The sequence below is a fragment of the Castanea sativa genome, chromosome 10, assembly GCF_040712315.1.
Source record: "Castanea sativa cultivar Marrone di Chiusa Pesio chromosome 10, ASM4071231v1".
In the NCBI taxonomy this organism is placed as follows: domain Eukaryota; kingdom Viridiplantae; phylum Streptophyta; class Magnoliopsida; order Fagales; family Fagaceae; genus Castanea; species Castanea sativa.
The window spans coordinates 39,981,948-40,001,456 of record NC_134022.1 but is presented as its reverse complement, the minus strand read 5'-3'; the positions used below and the strand labels follow the sequence as shown (position 1 = coordinate 40,001,456).

The 19,509-nt window shown below is 33.4% G+C and overlaps 2 protein-coding genes across 3 annotated transcripts; both read left to right on the top strand.

Annotated features, from left to right (window-relative positions):
* The first annotated feature begins 641 nt into the window (after window positions 1-641).
* On the top strand, window positions 642-5,984 carry LOC142612719 (F-box/LRR-repeat protein 17). The gene is made up of 11 exons (XM_075784856.1): window positions 642-1,407; window positions 1,894-1,995; window positions 2,634-2,778; window positions 2,900-3,084; window positions 3,242-3,346; window positions 3,838-3,935; window positions 4,040-4,251; window positions 4,335-4,401; window positions 4,495-4,580; window positions 5,257-5,355; window positions 5,660-5,984. Exons 1-11 carry the CDS (start codon window positions 767-769, stop codon window positions 5,723-5,725), a joined length of 1,806 nt encoding a protein of 601 aa, XP_075640971.1. The 5' UTR covers window positions 642-766; the 3' UTR covers window positions 5,726-5,984.
* Window positions 5,985-14,657: 8,673 nt separating this feature from the next.
* LOC142612653 (putative uridine kinase C227.14) lies at window positions 14,658-19,509 on the top strand. 2 transcript variants are annotated; one of them, XR_012840163.1, is made up of 12 exons: window positions 14,658-14,870; window positions 15,254-15,387; window positions 15,490-15,533; window positions 16,002-16,079; window positions 16,319-16,511; window positions 16,996-17,026; window positions 17,108-17,166; window positions 17,353-17,426; window positions 18,119-18,233; window positions 18,833-18,894; window positions 18,990-19,018; window positions 19,140-19,187. XR_012840163.1 is itself a non-coding variant. In XM_075784774.1 (12 exons), the coding sequence occupies exons 1-12, from the start codon at window positions 14,828-14,830 to the stop codon at window positions 19,224-19,226; spliced, it is 921 nt and encodes a 306-aa protein (XP_075640889.1). In that variant the 5' UTR covers window positions 14,658-14,827; the 3' UTR covers window positions 19,227-19,509. The 2 variants fall into 2 exon arrangements, 1 of the variants encoding a protein (XP_075640889.1); XM_075784774.1 differs by having other exon boundaries at window positions 18,119-18,205; window positions 19,140-19,509.

Below are 19,509 nucleotides of genomic sequence, written 5' to 3'. Positions count from 1 at the left end.
TAAATAAATAATTATCATAATTATTAAATTATATATCTAGAGGAAAAAAGATTAAGAGAATATCATATTTGATTAAAATTTTATCCCTAATATTAGTAGTAAATGAGTTGGATGATAATCAAAGCATCATCGACGAGGATGAATGCAAAACTATGACTCATTTGGATTTTCTACACTTGTAAATGGCAACTTAAGTAGCCTCTTATCTTTTTTTTTTAATTTTTTTTTATAGTGAAAAAAAAAATTCAAAGATTACCTTATGTATGAAAAGGCATCTTAAAAATCTGACATATCATCAGCAAATTGATTAGTAAAATTGTAAGAGCAAGCAATAACTTCCAAGATCCACATAAAATCCGAAATCTGTCCATTTCCAATTTCCATAATGGCCATATCTCTATAGGAAACAAATTTAAATTAAATACCCCAAATATGTAAATGTATATCTGTTTATTTCTAAAATATAAGGACCACGTGTTTGACTCACCCACCACGCCTCACTCACTGAGGGTCATTTTGGTCAATGTCAATAACAAAGCACGCTCCTCACGCTCTCAGCTCAGCTACGCTTTTCTCTCTCTCTCTCTCTCTTTTTTATATATACTTTAATCACATATTTCAAACACAGCGCGCGAAATAACCCTCAATCTCCCGCGTCTTTCCGACCACTTCTTCTCTCTCTATTACCCTTTTATTTCTTTCCCCATTTCTCACATTCTCTCTCTCTCTCTCACGACTCACAACTATCTTTTTTTCAGTTTTCACAATGCAACACCAAAACCAACCACATTTCTCCGCCGATGCTCCCACCACTCCCTGCGCCGGACCCACCGTCATGTTCTCCTCCGCTGCTGCCGATCATAAACGTGGCAAGAAGCGTGGGAGTTACAACTGTGGTCGCTGTGGCCTTCCTAAGAAGGGCCACAACTGCTACACCGGCATAACCACCACCGACACTACCACAGCCACCACTACTTCTAGTCCTATTATCAACACTCCAACTTCCCGTGCCGATTCCTCCGCCTCTCTCTCCTCCTCGCGTCCTCCGCCGCCGCGTCAGCCCTACGCGCACCTCCGTCGCGCCCTCTCTTTCGACGACGACGTCCGCGCCGGCTTCCCCGAGCCGGAGCCTGAGGTCGAAGAAGAGGAGCAAGAGGAGGACGACTTCGGTCCGGAGCCGGGCGCGTTACCGGCGAGTTGCTTGTGGGATATACTCAGGAGGTTGCCGCCGGCGGGGCTTTTGTCCGCGGCGAGAGTTTCGAAGTCGTGGAGAGAGACTTCGAAGAGGTTGTGGAAGGCGGCGGAGGAGCTCAGGCTTAGGGTTCCAGCCAGAGCTCAGGTCGGTTTCGTAGGATCGGTGTTGCAGAAATGCCCAGGGCTCGTCAGACTCTCCCTTAGAATGGAAAGGTTAGGGTTTCTGATATGAAACTCTGTCAGATCTAGGGTTTCACCGGACCGATCGGATTGTTCTAACGGACATTAAGCTTAAACAACATGAATTGCTTAAAATAATTGAACCTTAATGAATAAAACGAACTAAAAGTGCGATGCGAACTTGATCTATAAGGATCGATGTGAGAAAACGACGTCGTAGTGTTTGATCTATATAGATCGACGCGAGGAACGATGTTATGCTGCTCGATCTAATAGCATTTTCAATGTGCTCTTTAATGATTCCCAAGTGTTCAATGCGTTTTTAGCTTTCTAATACTACAATGCAGTGGAAGTAAAGTAATGATGGAAAATTGAGTTTTGTTTTTTGTTTTTTTTCTTTGAGGTTGACATATTTTTCTATAAATAAATAAGGCTTAATATGTGAATGGTCAATAAAGAATAATATTGGTACTGTGGATTTTTAATTTTCTAATATTTCTTTTGTTGTTGTTGTTACAGTGATTTGGATGCAACAATGTTAGCTTGCATTGCATTTTCATGCCCTAATCTGGAATTTATGGAGATCTTGAAATCCGATACCGCGATTAATCGGATCAACGGGTATAATTCCTGTTCTCTTTTTGTTTTTGTTTTTTTTTTTTTGGGTGAAATTATCGGGTTGTCTTGTATAATGCACAATGTGATCTACACTGCAAATCTAAAAATTAGTTTAGAAGTGTAACTTTATTATTATTATTGGATGGGGCTGTTATTCTCTCACATCTATTTTCATGTTTTAAATGTAGACATTACTTTTTGGCCTTTTAAAATGTGTACATCAATGCATCAATTTTGTAAAATAGTGGATGTAAAATGACTCAGAATATTTTCTCTGTTTGATATTTGGATGCAATTGTTATAGATATATTCTCCCATGTGTGTGTGCGTGTGCCCGCGCGCGTGTTATGTGCAATAGTTTACTCTATGAAGCTATTAAATTGAACTAATTTTTGTGGGTTTGGTTGCTGTGCTTTTAAATTTTCATAACAGTGTTGGATTTGTTTCTGTGCTTAGGATACCAACTGGTTGGTGTTCACTACTTTGGTTCTGTTTTACCACTTATATTAGTTTGTGCTTAGGCCATTATTTTTGCTGCTACATGACCCATAGCATTTACCATTTTTTTTTCCTCAAGCTGGCAAAACTGTTTGTATCAATTGATTGATTGATAGAGTTGATTTTATGAATTTCAAATGCAGCGATGAATTGGGTCGTTTTGTTGCGGATAAAAGATGTCTTAAAAGCCTTAAGATGGAAGGGTGTTCTAATCTAGGGGGTTTTGTTCTTTGTTCGTCAAGCCTTTCTACGCTTTGGCTTTCAGATCTTTACTCACACTCTAAGATGGTGATTTTTTTTTCCCTTTTCCTTTTTATTATTGCTTGAGGTGTGATCTTTCTCTAGAGTTGCAATTCAATGTTTTCTTTCTCTTCTGCATTTAAGTTAATTCCTTTGTATGTGTCCATAGGTTTTTAACTGCCCAAATCTCAAGGAGATTTCCTTAGAATTTTATCGTCAAGAAAATGATAGCACTGATCTTACTACCATGGTTGATGGTTTGGGAAGGAATTGCTTAAGGTTGCAAAACATACACATTGCATCGGTTCGTCTTTCTCATTCTGTTGTGCTTGCTCTTACTGCTGCAAATCTAAGGTTTGTCACATATCCATGATTTATGACTTTAGTGTGGTATTTAGTAAATTTTTTTTGACATGTCTAGAATTCTTCAGATGCTTCACTATTTAGCAACTGAAAGTCCTATTTTGACCACTGGATAACAATAATATAAGTTGGCTGCTTCACTGTTCAGGGGATTGCGAATGCTTTCGCTTGTTCTTGGATCTGAAATCACTGATGCATCTGTTGCTGCCATTGCTTCAAGCTATCCGAACTTAGAATTGCTTGACCTGAGTGGGTATGTTTTTCCTCCCAAGTACAACTATTTTCAACTTCCATAAGATGGTTAATTGATTGTGTTGGTATTGTTACCAAGTTAAATACTGGCTTGTACATAATTTACAAGCACTATGAAATGAATCTGTCCTAATATTAAAGAAAATACCAGAATAGGGACTTATAAGGTAAGAATTGCATGTGGGAGCCAAAAACTTTTTTTAAAATGAGCATTGCTATATCCAATTTTGATTTTATGCTCCCATGTTGAAGGTAACCATCATGTCTATGGATGCAGAGTAGCATTTTTATCTTACGAATCTCAGAACTTTCATTTTTGTAACACTGTAAATTGCCTTAAGTTTGCCTACTGAACAAGTTGGCTTGAACCTTCATTTGTAGGCTTTGTAATACGAGTAGAAAATGTTAAAATATATGTAAACTTCAAGATGATAGCTTCTTCACTACTCATAATGTTTGAGATTTTTTTTAACGCTATACTTCTATTTGCAGATCAAGCATTAGTGATAGTGGCATTGGAATGATCTGCAATGTGTTCCCTGAAACACTTTCAAGACTTCTCCTTGCTCTTTGTCCTAATATTACTTCAAGTAATTACCCATTTGAGGATTTTTATCTGATTTTTAGTCTTTTGTTTGGTAATCTTTGTTTTCACACTGCCTCTGTTCATTGAAGCGTTGTCTGTAATTTTCAGGTGGCATTCAGTTTGCTACAGCTCAATTGCCACTTCTTGAGCTCATGGATTGTGGCATGACCATTTGTGATCCCAATTCCCAAAATGGAATCCCTGATGAAAGCAGTGATTGGGAATTAAGAAACACTGCAAACCCTCATATTTACCAAAAGCTGATTATCAAGCATGGTCGGCTGAAGAAACTCAGTTTGTGGGGTTGTTCTGGCTTAGATGTGAGACTCTTTAAATTAAAAAGTTACTTGTGTATTCTTGTATGGTCTTCTCTTGGGCTCTTAGTTTGTGAATTTGAATGCAGGCTTTATATTTAAACTGCCCAGAACTGAATGATCTAAATCTAAACTCTTGTAAGAATTTGCATCCAGGTATGTTATTTGATGAATCATTCTTAGATAATGATTGTAATTTTTCTTTATTATCAAACAACATATAATTGATGACCATGTTTATGTATCCAGAGAGACTGTTACTTCAGTGCTCCAAATTACAAAGTGTGCATGCATCAGGCTGTCAAGAGTTGTTGATAGGGGCCATTGAAAGTCAGGTAAGATAAAATCCAAAAACAGCTTTGTGTACAAGCTGTGTTTAATAATCAGAAAACTGAATCTTGATAATAGATTCATCTAAATTGCTTGATCAACATGATTGCAGCATTGTACTGTGTTAGTGCTAAATTCTCTGATATTTAAATGTTAGGAATCGTTGATTCATTTACTATCTAAGTTGGTAGGCAACTATTGTAAGAATAGACTAATAGCAAGCAAAGTTAACTCCTACACATGGTTGAAGTGCACAGCAAGCCGAATTTTAATTTCATGTTTACAATAAGTTTTGTAAATTCTAAGAATGAATAATGGTCCTTTTTTGGGGATATGATCATTCTTACTGCATTCACCTTATGTTAGGCATAAATTCTGATTCTCAAGGCAGAGTTTTGTTGCAATCAGGACCCAGAAAACCTTATTTCTGCGACTACAATCTCTTTTTTATTTATTTTTATAATCTTATATACTATTGAGACAAAACATTTACAAGATACAACTCTTGGTAGATTAAACCTCAGACTCTCGTCCTAACTTTTGTCTTAATTAATCTTTTAAATCCTGTTGTAGATTAAAACCATAGCATAAACTTTTATCCACGATTTAAGGAAATTGAATTTGATTTCAGCAAAGATAAAATTGTTCTTATACTTGTGTTGTTCCCTTGCATGCTTGCAGGTCAGTAATGATTCCCCTGCTGTGGAAAGTGTATTACCATGTAAACGTTTAGCTGATGGCTCCAAAAGGGTTCGGGTTCCACATTTTTTAAGTGCCCAGGTAAAGCTAAAAATAACTTGTTTAACTGAGAACGTTGTTTGAATCTCTGGATTACTGACATCAAATTGGTTATGGGAAAATCCCGCATCATGCTATTCTTTCAAAAACAATAGAGATAAATTCTATACTAATCACCTTATATGTTCTTGATTTGATATATTTGTCAATCATTGGTTGCCTGACACCCTATTGGTTTGATGATATAAGTTTCAAAGCTTATTTTGTTTAGAAATTAATGCCTATTTTGATTGTGTGAATTACTGGATTTCAATATCTTACTGAATTATACTCGTTTTCTTTTCAGTCATATGATGATGATAAGAAGCGAAGGAGGGTTGAGAGACGGCACTGTAATGTTCTTGTGAGCTGATCACATATGTTCTCTGAACATTTATGTTATTGTACACATGGTGCTATCTCATCTGTTGTTATGTTAGTTTCCTGTGGCTGTGTGGCCCATGTATTCAAACAGTATAATTTGGCAAAAACATGCTTGGGACTGGTGCCTTGTAGAATCACCTTCCCTTTAAAAAAGAAAAACACCAACTGTTATTGTTTCAAAAAACTGGATGACCAACTTTGGATTATCAGTTCCTCATTTATGAAATAAAGATCTATAATTCTCACAATTTTTTCTTTATTGCTTATGTCTTGTCTCTCTACCAATCTAGAGAGGGTATTAATTTGAATCTGAATCACACAATTTTCTTTGGTCACTAAATCTAGAAATCAAAATTGAAATGATTGATGTCAGTTTATCTTTCAAGATTTCAGTTACAGTCATCCAAAAATGTAAGTTGAACATAAGAACTTGCCTAGGAAAACCTAATATGTAGCATTCATTTGTAATAGTAGTAGTTTATTATTGTTGTATAGCAGCTATTTCTGTTGTATTGCTAAGTGCTATCTATTGTGTTTTGCCTTCTCAGATCTTTTTACTTCAGTACCCAAAATTTAATATTAAAAATCAGCCCATTGTTACTGTTTGGTATACCATAAACCCCTAAATTAATATTTAAATCTTGAAGTGCCTGACTAACTCTTAGGCCTTTTATTCTTTCAAACAAGTTATTGTATCCTTGAAAGGTTTGGTTTATAGTAATTCAGATATTTCAAGCACCTTAACCTACTATGTTTTTGTTTATTTTTTATAATTAAATTGTTACAAGTTACAACGAGTGGGGGAGGGGATTCAAATCTTGTGTTCACTTTGTATTTTGTATATTTCATTTTTCAAATGTATATTAATGTGGTATGTAACAAAACTTAAAACCTTCCTTTAAATTTGAATCTATAAGAATTGAAGATCAATAATAAGATAATATTAAATAAAATATACATGACTATACTTATATAAAAGAGGTGAATGTCACTAACCTCACATTTGTTGACTCAAAAGTCAAGTAATCTCATTTAAAAGTTTTCTTTTTAAGAATCACATAAGATTGCCAATAGTCTTATGGTCTATTAATTTTCACCCGATTCCTTATGTGGTCAATATGGGGCATTAAATCCTTTTGATCAACTCACTTAAATAACCATATTAAAACAACAATTTAACAATTCATAATAATTTTCATAAATTCAGAATTTTTTTGAATTTTTTTTTTCTTAAATTGAGAAGTTGCATTTTTTCGTGTGAATCTTCCACATAGGAGAACTTATTCTACTCTTCTTTGGGGCTGATAGAAATAGGCACAGTGATTGGGCGTTTTATGTTTATTGAGGAGGAATCCTATATATATATATATGTGTGTGTGTGTGTAAAGAGTACATAAGTTGTACTTCATAAAAAAGTCTGTTTTGGAATGATTTCATAAAAGTTTTTAATAATAATATTAACATAATTCAATAAACAAACACACACAAAGGTTCAGATCAGTTCTGTATGAAGTGTGGTAAAAGTTGGCATTAAAAAAATCACACAATCTGTTAAAGTTGATGATGTAATTGACACTAGAGACGCAAGGACTCAAAGCAGAGACAATGCAACTACAGGGCATCATGGCAGAGTTCACATTGCAGGTGCAGGGTGTCTTAACAAGGTTGAAGATCAACATAGCAAACTTGGAAGAAATTCAATAACAGCAGAGCATAGTTGGGCTAGCAGTGAGCTATTGGAAGTTATAGAAGCTATGCCACATCACGAGCTGTTTATCCATAGTTCAGAGGAGTTCATACCACGTGGATTAAGCAGTTAGTTAGGCAATGTAGCACAATTAACACGTGTATGATTAGCTGGATTTTGTAACTGCCTTTTGCGCCAAATAGGGAAGTTTGTTATTTCATTTTTGCTTAGCTAGATCATGTATATATAGGATAGATATTATGTATTTTGCTCAGTTGCATGTATTCATACAATTCCATCATTCAATAAAACACTGAGTTTTATTTAGCTTGAGAGAGTTCTAGAAGTTTTATACAATCAGAAACAACTAGAGATTAACAACTAACTAAGCCCTAAAAAGAAAAAAGAATAAAACGCAGTAACCACTAAGCCATCTTATTGCGACACAATGGACAAAAATTACTCATACGTAGCCAATGAATAATGCAGTTTTGATGAAAGGTATGTGAGCATGGCAGCTTAGGATGCCACCCAACACCAAACTCTTCCAAACACACTGCACACTGCTCACTGCTCACCACCCAAAAGCACCGATGGCCCTTCTTCAATATTCATTATTCACCACTTTCAATCCTACTATTAATCTTTCACCATTATAATCATGGAATGATTCCATGTAATAAACAGCACCTTCATCATCATCACCATAATCGATATGAAAAACGTTAACACCACCATCGTATTTTTCATCATCAACAAACTCAGATTCGTAGTAATAAACACCATCATCATCATCATTATCTTCTTGTTCTTGTTCTTCCATGGCGATCATCAGTACATGTGGAGGAGCCAAGTTGAAATTTCCACCGCCAACCTCTGTAATTTCCGGCTCCGCAGCCGACATGGACGTGTTGTTCATTGAGAGAGACAATGATTTTTGATTCATTGATTTTTTGCGCTTTTGAATATTTGAACTCCAATTTAATTAATGAACATACACTCACACTCACACTCACACGGCTATTTGAGGCAATATTCAGAATAGCAGTGTGAGGGAGGGCAATATAGTAAGTTAACACACATCTGAAACGTAATAACAAAATAGCATCTCGAGTTTTAGAACCTCGAGTTTCATTTTAAAACTCGAGTCCCGAACACTTGTTTTGTACTTGATGACGTGGCCAACAAATTCCAAAAAATGCCACATAGATCTTGAGTTTGTAAGACTCGAGTTCTAGCAAATCAAAGTCGAGTCTTGTAGACTTGATTTCCACAGACAGATCAATGCCAAAGAGAACCTAGGCAGAACATTCTTCGTTGAAGAAGAGAGAAACCCAGTAGAACACGAAGAAGAGAGAAACCCAGAATGAAGATGATGAAGAAAAGAAGAAGAAACCCAGGAACAGAAGATGATGAAGAAAAGAAGAAGAAACCCAAAACGATCTGAGGACAAGAAGAACGATCTGACGACAGGAAGAACGATTTGACGACGAAGGAGGAACGATCTGACGACGAAGAACAGATTGAACAATTGGAGCTCCAATTGGATATGCACGAAGTCTGACCGAGAAGAAATGTGAGGAAGAGGAAGAAGTGGAAGAAGACGAAGTTGAAAGGAAAAAATGGTAGAAATCGAGTATCTAAAACTCGAGTTCTACGTGAAAGGGAAAAATTGTAGAACTCGAGTTTTAGAAACTCGAGTTTTACGTGGAATTTTTTCCACATCAGCCACCATAGCTTACAAATCGAGACTTATAAACTCGAGTTTTATCTTGGAACTCAAGTTTTAGATACTCAAGATGCTAGTTTTCCAGATTCTTTCAAAAGCTGCCAGCTAACAAAATTATTTAATATTTAAAGTTAATTGGAAATAAAATTCGCTATTTACATTTAGGAAAATGCTAATGAATGCCCTTAGGACGTTATTTAATAATTCATTTAAAGAAAGTTTTTATGGGAAAAGAAAGAAAAACAATTAATTTTTAACAGCTTTTTTTCATTTTCCATAAAAGTGATGTTAAAACTTTTCTAAAATGAATTGTTAACCAATGCCCTAATATTTATATTATAAAAAACCTACTTACCTACCGCCTATACTTTTAATTTCAAGATAATTTTTACAACTAATCCGAGTACAACTTCGTTACCCAAAATCTAATTAATTTAATTTAATTTTTAGTACAGATAAATAGTAATGTTTATCTTAATGGCATAAGAGTTAAGACCCAACACAGCCAACACGCTGTCAAATGTCAATCACCGCAAACCTTTCCGTTACATAATAGATTAGGAAAACAGCACTGCACTGGGTGTGGCTATATTCTCATACCGACCTAACGAGTCCTTTATAAATACCAATACAATTGAAAGCTTATTATTGTCAAGTTCTACAAGTTTTTCACTACTTTTAATATTCATTGGGCTTTCAAGGTAAGTCATAATTCTAATTTGTTTGTGCTATTTACTTTATGTTTTTTTTTATAATTAACTTGAGTTATTAATTTTATTGTACACATGTGTTTAATTTGATTCTTTCTTTTCTTTCTGCATGGTTCACTGTTGTTAATTGTTATTGTATGTTTGCTAAAATAAGATTTATGTTGTAATTTCAGTTACCATCGTTATGGCCAGCGTGACTGCAACACCTGCAAATATTGAAAAGAGAAAAAGGAAGAATGAAAAAGCTGTAAAGAAAGCACACAATAAAAAAGATCCATATATGAAAGACTTGATGAATCAAAAATCTTCTTTGGAGAAGAATATCGAGAAAAGTGATGAAGAGTGTGCTGTGATTAAAGAAAATCAAAAGGCATATGACTTGGAGAAGACAAATTTAAGGGTTGAAATGGCCATATTGGACCAATATAAAAACCTTTTGTCACAGTACTTTATTATGAGGCATGACATGTGATACTGTGATCAATGCTTTTGAGTCATGTCCATCATGGTTCTTGCTCCGTTGCTTAGTATGTCCTATATTTAGATTACATACGAGTAGAAAATAATGTTATCCAGTACCAGTGTTGGTTTTTTTGTTGAGTTCAATATTAGTCATGACACTCTTCACTTTATGTTTAAAATGTAGATCATCATGCAATATGTAAAATAAATTATCAAGTTTTTATAGGTTCTTCCTCGATAACTTGAGATATGTTTGGTTTAATTTTCAATATTTATTCTTTCTTGGCTTGAATTAACGTTACGAGCTCAAAATATGTTTTTTTTAAAGACCTTGTGAAGCAGGTCAATAAATTGATGATTTAACTAGTTTTTATTTATTTATTTGAGAACATGATGATTTAACTAGTTGACACTTCTTAGTGTTTTCAATGGAGATATCTAAAGTTCAAATCCTCCCTCTCATACCCCAACTATTGAATTATTTAATAAAAAAAATAGACCTTTAATGGACCAAAAGAGAGAAAAAAATTATATTCTTATTTGTACATCTTAAATTTGGATTATTGTGTAAATTCTAATTAATTCAATTAGTAAAATCATTTTACTTGAATAATTAAAGTACCTATCAAGTCAAAACTGCTAAAAAAATGAAACCATATTACCATAAAAATAAGGATATAGATGGTGAGAGTTAGTCATTAAAAACAAACATAAAGTGTTACCTCATTGATTTGGATAGGTTAAAAAATACGAATTTATGTTGGTAACCAAAATTGTTCCAAGGTCATGCACACGCGAATAATAGAGTTCAAATGATTCGCACCCACAATGTGTATTGAAATCAACTCCTCTACCTCATTGATAAATCTATCAATATTTTCTATATTTCTAATGTATATACAAGTTTATCAATATTCTTTGATTTTTTTTTTGAGAATAAATATTCTTTGAAATTAAAATGAGTAAAAAATGATCAATAAATTTCATCAGATGATTCCAAACTATCTAAGTTAGACCTGAGTCAAATCTAACAAAACCTAACCTGATCTAGCTCTAATTATTTTTTATACTGTAGTATTAATGCTAGAAACTAAAAGAGGCACATAATGATCTCAGCTCTTAGCCCATGCCTTTGTGCCAATTTAGAGTATATTCATTTTGACACCCCCCATCTTTACAAATACTTTCACAATCAGGACAAAGTACAAACCATATAGACCTAAATAATTGTTGCTTGTATGCCATTCGATAACATAATAATCATGAATTAGTAAAAATGAACTAAACAAAATCACCAAAAACAAGATTTTAAAGAAGATAGTACAAAAGTTGGTATGATATACCAAATTACATTTTGATTATGTTGACAAAGGAAAGTAGACTCAACATATAACAGAGTAGCAAATATAAGCCTTATAAGTTGAAGAAGACAAAGGGTGTTTTAGAACTTGAGGCACAATGTTTCTCTTGATCATAATGTACTTGAGTTTTTCATTCATTTTCAATATAGCTTTAGTAAATAAGAGAGGGATCCATACAGATACTAATTTGTGAATTCCAAATTCAATGGTGGGATTGATTCTGAATCTGATTGCCCATTAGGCCAAAGAGTTGGAGTTGGGTAAGCTTATTTTTGTTCCCACTCCCAGATTGGCCATTAGGCCATTAATTGGCAAAAGATGAGCTAGCATTGTTAATAGTACGTTTGGTTTGAACAAGGCTAAGGCTAAGGCTTAAATTATTTTGGAGCACTTGGGCCAGACTGTTCTTTTGTTAGAGATTTGGATTTACTTTGATCCAACCTAAACCATATCTCTGACAAAACATAACAGAACCCAAATCTAGTTTTGAGTTCAAAAGAGGAAATCTAGTTAGAGATTTTGATTTATTTTGATTTAAAAAAAAAGTTTCTGTAGATTTTAACCTATAAATTGCTTCAAGATAATTGTGTTTATCATATACACTAATTGATCTTTGGGGTAGGTAAGATTAAAATTGAACTTACGTTATTTATTTGATGGTAAAAGAGATTTTATCAGTTTAAAGGACTAAAACTCATAAAAAAAAATGTTAGATTTTAGTAGGACTAATTTAATCATTTAGATCACCTATTGGACTGAAAAGTTTTTAATATAAAAATTATGTAAAGAATATTGAATAAGTACCCAAAAAAATGGCATATGTTACCAAAGAAGCTCTTCCGACTTGTTTGGGAGAGAGAAAATAGGTGAAATAGAATAACTTGAAAGGAATTTTTACATAATATTCTAATAAATTTTCTGGTAAATATTTCTCTTAAAAGTGGGATAACCACTAATTCATTTACAATATACTTGGGGGTTTATCGAAGAATAAAATGAAACATAATTGGTATTCAGCAACAAAAAAAAAAAAACAGAAAGGATTAAATTGGAATGAAACTAAATATGATTTTTTTTCCAAGTGTGTTTGTGAATTTAGAAAAAGAAGCAATTAAAAAGACATAAATTAATTTTACAAGTACGCAATTAAAAAGATAAGAACTACTCCCTACTCTCCAAAAGTACACTCAGTTTCTTACTTCACTTAATAATTAAACTCTCTCTATGTGCACATGCCAGACCAAGAACTTTTGTTCACTGCCAGACCAAGAACTGTGGTTCTTGGAAGCATTCAAAATTCCAAGATTTACAGAAATGTTGAGCCGTACCCAAATGCAAACAATGTACCTGGAATTCTCATGATCGAAATTGATGCTCCCATATACTTTGCCAAATCAAGCTACTTAAGAGAGAGGTAAACTACTAAAATTTGGCTATATAGTAAGGAGAATGATAAAACTACTATCAATTTTATTACAAAAATCTTACAAGTTGATGTGATAATAAATGTTATTAGTGCCACAATAACAACATAATATAAAGAAATAAACTTTCAAATTCCCTTAATACAAAAAACTAACAAAGAGGACTATTTGTTTCTTAGAATTGCAAGGTGGATTGATGAAGAGGAAAACAGAGTAAAATCTTCAGGAGAAACCACCTTACAATATGTAATACTGGATATGAGTGGTAAGTGATGGATCGGGTCTATTTGGGCAGACCGAGTTTTCATTTCAGTCCGGTCTATTTGGTCTTTTAAACAGCCATAAATTGATAATATATTAATGTGGCGTTTGGTACGAGGAATCCACATTACTCCTGGCATCTAGATTCCCAGGAATGTGATTCCTAGGAATCACATTCCTAGGAATATAGCTATTCCTATGTTTGGTTTCATTGAGAGATTCCCAGGAATGTGAGATGATAATGTTTGGTGTATTCTCAGGAATCTTAAATGAATTATTTGTTTTTCCCATTTTGTCCTTAGATTTGAATGTGAAGTACCAAGCCCATTAAAAAAAAATCTTCCTTTAAATAAATAATGAAAAAATATATATAAACTATTAATTAGTCCTTTAAAAAAATATCTTACTCTAAATATATAGATAAAAAACATTATATAAACTATCAATTAGCAACACATTTATTAAAACTGTGATCTAACATTTCAAAATGACAAGAATAATACAAAAATAACTATTAGCAGAGTTATTTATCCTGTTTATGTTGTTTTGGCGGGAAAAGATAAAGACAAAAGAGAAGATATTGATAATTTGTTTTATAGTTTATCTTAATTGCTTAAATGATAAGGAAAAAGGGTTAAAATTGTCAATTTATAAAAAATACAATTTCTTTTAAGTTTGGGAATCTGGATTCCCACCTGTTTTAAAGGGAATCCACATTCCTACTGAGAGGGGTTTAAGGATTCCCCTGGCATCTGATTCCCTAGCATAATTTGCAACCAAACATGAGAATCTTTAAACATTCCTGGGAATCCTAAAACATTACCCCATACCAAACGCCACCTAATGGTAAACTATCCTTTACACTATACCTTAATTTTTTTAAAAAAAAAAAAATCTTAATTTGATCCATAACCTTTCAATTGTATTAATTTAGCCCTTAATTTTTTGATATCTAATCAATTTAGTCCATGCCATTATATCTTGATGAAATTGATGACATGGCAAATAGTCAAAATAAAATTTTAGTATATTGTCGCATTAATGAAGGCTCATTTTTTATTTTGACTATTAGACGCGTCATTAATTTTTATCTAAAAAACAATGACGGAGACTAAATTGATATGATATCTAAAAATTATAGACTAAATTAACATAATTGAAAGATTAGAGACCATATTAGAATATGATCTATAGAATAGAATAGGGAAAAAATAATAGTAGTTTACTCTATTGATTTATAAAATTTGAAGTATTTAGGCAACTAAATTCTTAGTATTTTATTTTTATAAAGATTCCTCAAAAGAAAAAAAAGTTCCTAGTAATTTTATCCCAAAAAAAAAAAAAAAAAAATCCTAGTAATGTTTTATTCAGTATCTGCTTGTGTTCGGAATTCCTAAATCCTAACAGTTCTACTTTTCGAAAAATTTTCTTTTGTTTTATTCTCAAATTTCTCTGCGATGGAGGTCTCCTTGTCTCCGACAACATCGGGAGCTTTTTCAGGTCCCCTTTCTTTGTCTCAATTTAGTAATTGTTATCAATTGCATGCGTAATATGATATGAAAAACTCAGCCCGATTTATATAATTCGAAACTTCGATTCTTTCACATGTAAATCAAACTCAACGCAATTCCACTAATCAGACTCGATTGAACTCTATCCATGATTTTGTTCCAAACCCACTTCGGATATCCTATGATTTTTGATTGATATGCACATGACAACTTAATTAAGCTTTCTTAGTTATCATATCCATGATTTTGTTCCAAACCCACTTTGCAATCTTTAAAGTTTTTTTTTTTTTTTTTTAATAATAAATCATGCTTATGAAATTTGGTGTGATGATTGTTAATGCCTTTTGAGTAAAATAATTTATTTGTTTGCAGAGTCATTGCTGCTTAAAAGGGTTAAACTTCCTTTATGGAATCAATGTATAGTGTCCATTTCACCAATTAGAGTAAAAGCCTCACCTTTATTAGCTCAAACTGGAATTCTGATTGGGAAGGGCAACAGTGTGAAGGTTTGGTTCCATTCCTAATATTTTTTTAGAGTTGGAATCTTGGAAATCTTTCATTCTTTGTACTGTCATTCTATATCGATATTTTGTGCTCCTTTTATTCAGGTTTTATGCAGTCAAAAGAAAGAAATTTCGGTAGTGGAGGGCAGGTATGGGTTTAAGTGCTGGAACTTACTTCATACCCATTGTCCTAGAGCTCAAGCGGTTAGGAAAGGTGAATGTGATCATTTAACCATAATTCTAATGCTCCCTTCAAGCGCGGGCCTAGGCTTCCCCTCAAACTCGAGACCATTTTTACTGAAACCATGAGAGATTATATATAGTCCCAAAAACTTAAACTGTTAGGATGATGAATTAAACATTTAACCATAATTCTACTTATACAAAAAATTTATTTAACAACAATGCTAACACCCTTCTAAGAACTGGATTGAAGATGAGTTTGTGAATCATGGGTTTAAAACTCACAAAATGCATGTGTAACTTACCAATAAAAATACGTAGGAAAAAAGAAGTTATTTCATGCTAAATGTGTGATGGAAGTTATTTATCTGATGCACAGAAGTGACTCTTCTTTGTTGATTACCTATAGTAACTGTTGCTTCTATTTCTTCAAGGTGTATTGATGAAATATATGATGATTTAGCCAAACGTCTTCTTCTTCCAGCAGCGGTAGCATCGAATCCCAATTTGAAGTAAGTTCTAGTGTGTGAATCAGCAGAAGAAACTGTGAGATTTAATTAAAAAAAAAAAAAAAAAAAAAAACTATGAAATTTTAGTGTTTTACATAAATGAATGCTGCTAAGTGGTATTTACTCAAGTACTCTAGATTACCTTACTATGGCTTCATGAAAAACAAAAAAAAAATTGGGTTTAGCTGGCTATCTAGGCTGCAATTGATGGTAATTAACAAATTCCCTAAAATATCATACAGACACATTGTGGGTTTAGCTGGTCCTCCTGGCTCTGGAAAGAGCACTTTAGCATCTGAAGTAGCACAACGTGTCAACAAATTATGGCCCCTGAAAGCTTCTTCACTTGATTCCCAAGTTAGGGCTCTAGACGTGGCTACAGTTCTTCCCATGGATGGGTTTCATCTTTATCGTTCTCAGCTGGATGCAATGGAGGTAGCCTTTCTTTCGTTATTCTAATTTTATGTTTTTCCTTCATGGGTTACATAGCATTTTCATTCCTTGTGGGACAGCCCCATCATAGATTCAAATACTGTATAAAGAGAACATGAATAAGATCAGAAAGCCTAGAAAAAGAGAATCATGCTAACATGTTTGAACTACCAGTTTCTATGACACTAACGGTGCATCTGAATTTGAAACTATCTGAAGATGAAGGTTTTGGATAGAAGGTCACGGCTTGGTTAAGAACATGTTTATCAAAAGAAGCTTTTGAATTACCTGATTCATAGAATGCTTGTGGGATTTAATTTGTGAAATAAGATGCAAAATTTTATTCGCCCTTCATTTTTCATGTCATACAAACAAAGTCATACATCAGACATTTTTATTACTGAAAATCTATTGGTCGCTTCTTACTTGAGTAATTACTTATTAAAAAAATAAAACTTCTTACTTGAGTAATGTTCTTTCACTGCAGAATCCAGAGGAAGCCCATGCAAGAAGGGGTGGTAAGGTTTCTATACTTTGTAATTACTGATTTAATGCTTTGTAACAATCAAAACCTTTGATCTTTCTAAATAATGAATCAGCTCCATGGACATTTAATCCGGAACTTCTACTTTCATGTCTCCAGACTCTAAGAAATCAGGTGATTAGCTATTGGTGTTTGATAACTATTATAAATTTGTTTACAGAAAACATTTACAGTTTGTTTAGTAGAGCATCAACTTGTTCACTCTTCATAATAAGGAAATTCTCTTTGGGTGCATGTGTATGAGTGAGAAGGTCATAAGTGCATTCCTAAAATTGCATTCTGAAATGATGGTTTCTTCAGGGATCAGTTTATGTGCCGTCATTTGACCATGGCATTGGGGATCCAGTGGAAGATGATATCTTTGTGAGCCTTCAGTGAGTACTTTGTTTCCTTCATGTGAAAAATCTCGTAAATAGCTGCTTATATAATAAGGTATAGGTGGTTAAGAGATACTTATTGTGATTATGGACGTTGCTAATTAAACTTGGAGATTCTTTTGGACAAACCTGACTGACGGGAAACAGAACAAACCCGAAACGTGAATGAATAGTGATAAGGATTAGGTTCTATTAAGGCTTTGAAGTTTGAACATTAACTTGTCATCAGCTGTAAAAGATAGGAAATATGTGCCAACTGTTACCATTTGTCTTGAAAATATGGATCTTGATATTAGCAAATCCAATAAACCTTGTCGAGGCTAAAATTGATGTCAACAAGCTGATAGGAAAATTTAGAGAAGAACATTATACATAATTGGTGAGCTTTCTTAAAACTTTATCATGGTATTTTTGAAATCTCTTATGAACATATTGAATTGAGCTCAGGCTCTCTCTGTTTTATAGCTGTCCTTTGTAAATCTAATGCTTTAATATCCTTGATTTGAGTATGGTATCCCCTGGTCTTTACTTTGGCTTATGTATTCCATTAGCCCAATTTTTTCCCCTCTTGCATATTGTAGGGATTAGTTCTTTTGATACTAACTACAGCAGTCTGTGATTCTTACCTTTGTGGAGGTTATTGTTCATAATGCATAAATATAACCTTAATTATTTTTTTTTCTTTTCAGGCACAAAGTGGTTATAGTAGAAGGAAACTATTTATTACTGGACGATGGGGTTTGGAAAGAGATATCATCTATATTTAATGAGAAGTGGTAAGGACTGGAGTCTCCACAGCCACAGGTTAATTTAGTTTCTGGCCAGTAGTTGCATGTGAAAATATATCAGTTTGAGACTACTGACTTCATTTGGTGTAACATGGTGGAAATCAATTCTGTGAACTTTAATATGCTTACAAATGTACTTTTATATATAAAAAAAATACGTACAGATATGGTTTGATTTATCATACTTTAGTTTTACATTAACTCCTCAAAAAAAAGAAGAAGAAAGTTTTACATGTAACTGAAATTCTATTGGATTTTGGGCCACTAGCCTGCAAAGTAGTTTTGACATCCTTACTGATTATAATGCTGTTGCCTCATTTTGATTTTCAATCTTATAGTGAATTTATATTGCAATTCTTATGAAAATCTGTCATTTTTGATTCAGACTTAATATTAACAAGTTAATGGGAAAATTGAGACATGACAGTGCTCGAGTCCTATGCCTCACAAAATGGTCCAACTGCTTGGTCCTTCATCTCTCATGTACTACTTTAAACATACTTATATATAATATATGTATTAAAAAAAAACCGCTTTTAACATAACTAAATGCATGTAGTTGCACTATAGCTAGCACTGAACGTGTTGTTAAAAAATTATGTTTTTATTTTCAAGGTTCATTGAGGTTGATATTGACACAGCAATGCAACGAGTTCAAAAGAGACATATTTCAACAGGTATGTATTCCTTAATTTAACCAGCTACATTTGCCGAAAAGGGTAAATAGAAAGTTATGGTCTCTTACAATTGAGTGTGTTAATGTTTATTACAGGAAAGCCCCCAGATGTTGCTAAATGGCGGGTATGCTTCACTTTTTTTGAAATCCAAAATTTCCATTTTCAGTGGATTCTTTTACTTGATCAATCTCAATTTCAAAGTGCCTCTATAATGTATTGAATGTAACACTAAATTCTTCCTGCAGATAGAATACAATGACCGGCCCAATGCAGAGCTCATAATCAAGTCAAAGAGGAATGCAGATTTAGTAATAAAATCTGTTGACTTCTGAAAGTGAACCTTAGTGGTTGTATAGCCAAAGTTAAGAGAGGCCAGTTGCATATGTTTTGCATCAAGTTTATTGCACACTGGAAGACGATGATAAAAGTAAGAGGTTAATCACGCCTTCCTTTTTGTTATGTGCATATGTTGAATTCATTGATGAAATAAGCTGGTTATGTTTCATCATTTTCTTTTCTTTTTTTGGTGGAAAGATTGCTTAAATGTTGCACTATTCGAAGCTGGTATAAAATTGATGAGAATTATCACATTCCATTAATCCTAATGCAAATCTC

What these genes read in the sequence shown, in the direction of transcription:
- LOC142612719 (XM_075784856.1), top strand. Translation starts at nt 767, where the DNA reads ATGCAACACCAAAACCAACCACATTTCTCCGCCGATGCTCCCACCACT. An exon ending in TTGTCCTAATATTACTTCAA is followed by an intron (nt 3,936 to 4,039) that starts GTAATTACCCAT and finishes TGTAATTTTCAG; the next exon opens with GTGGCATTCAGTTTGCTACA. An exon ending in GGGGTTGTTCTGGCTTAGAT is followed by an intron (nt 4,252 to 4,334) that starts GTGAGACTCTTT and finishes ATTTGAATGCAG; the next exon opens with GCTTTATATTTAAACTGCCC.
- LOC142612653 (XM_075784774.1), top strand. Translation starts at nt 14,828, where the DNA reads ATGGAGGTCTCCTTGTCTCCGACAACATCGGGAGCTTTTTCAG. An exon ending in ATTTCGGTAGTGGAGGGCAG is followed by an intron (nt 15,534 to 16,001) that starts GTATGGGTTTAA and finishes TATTTCTTCAAG; the next exon opens with GTGTATTGATGAAATATATG. An exon ending in AAAGAGACATATTTCAACAG is followed by an intron (nt 18,895 to 18,989) that starts GTATGTATTCCT and finishes TGTTTATTACAG; the next exon opens with GAAAGCCCCCAGATGTTGCT.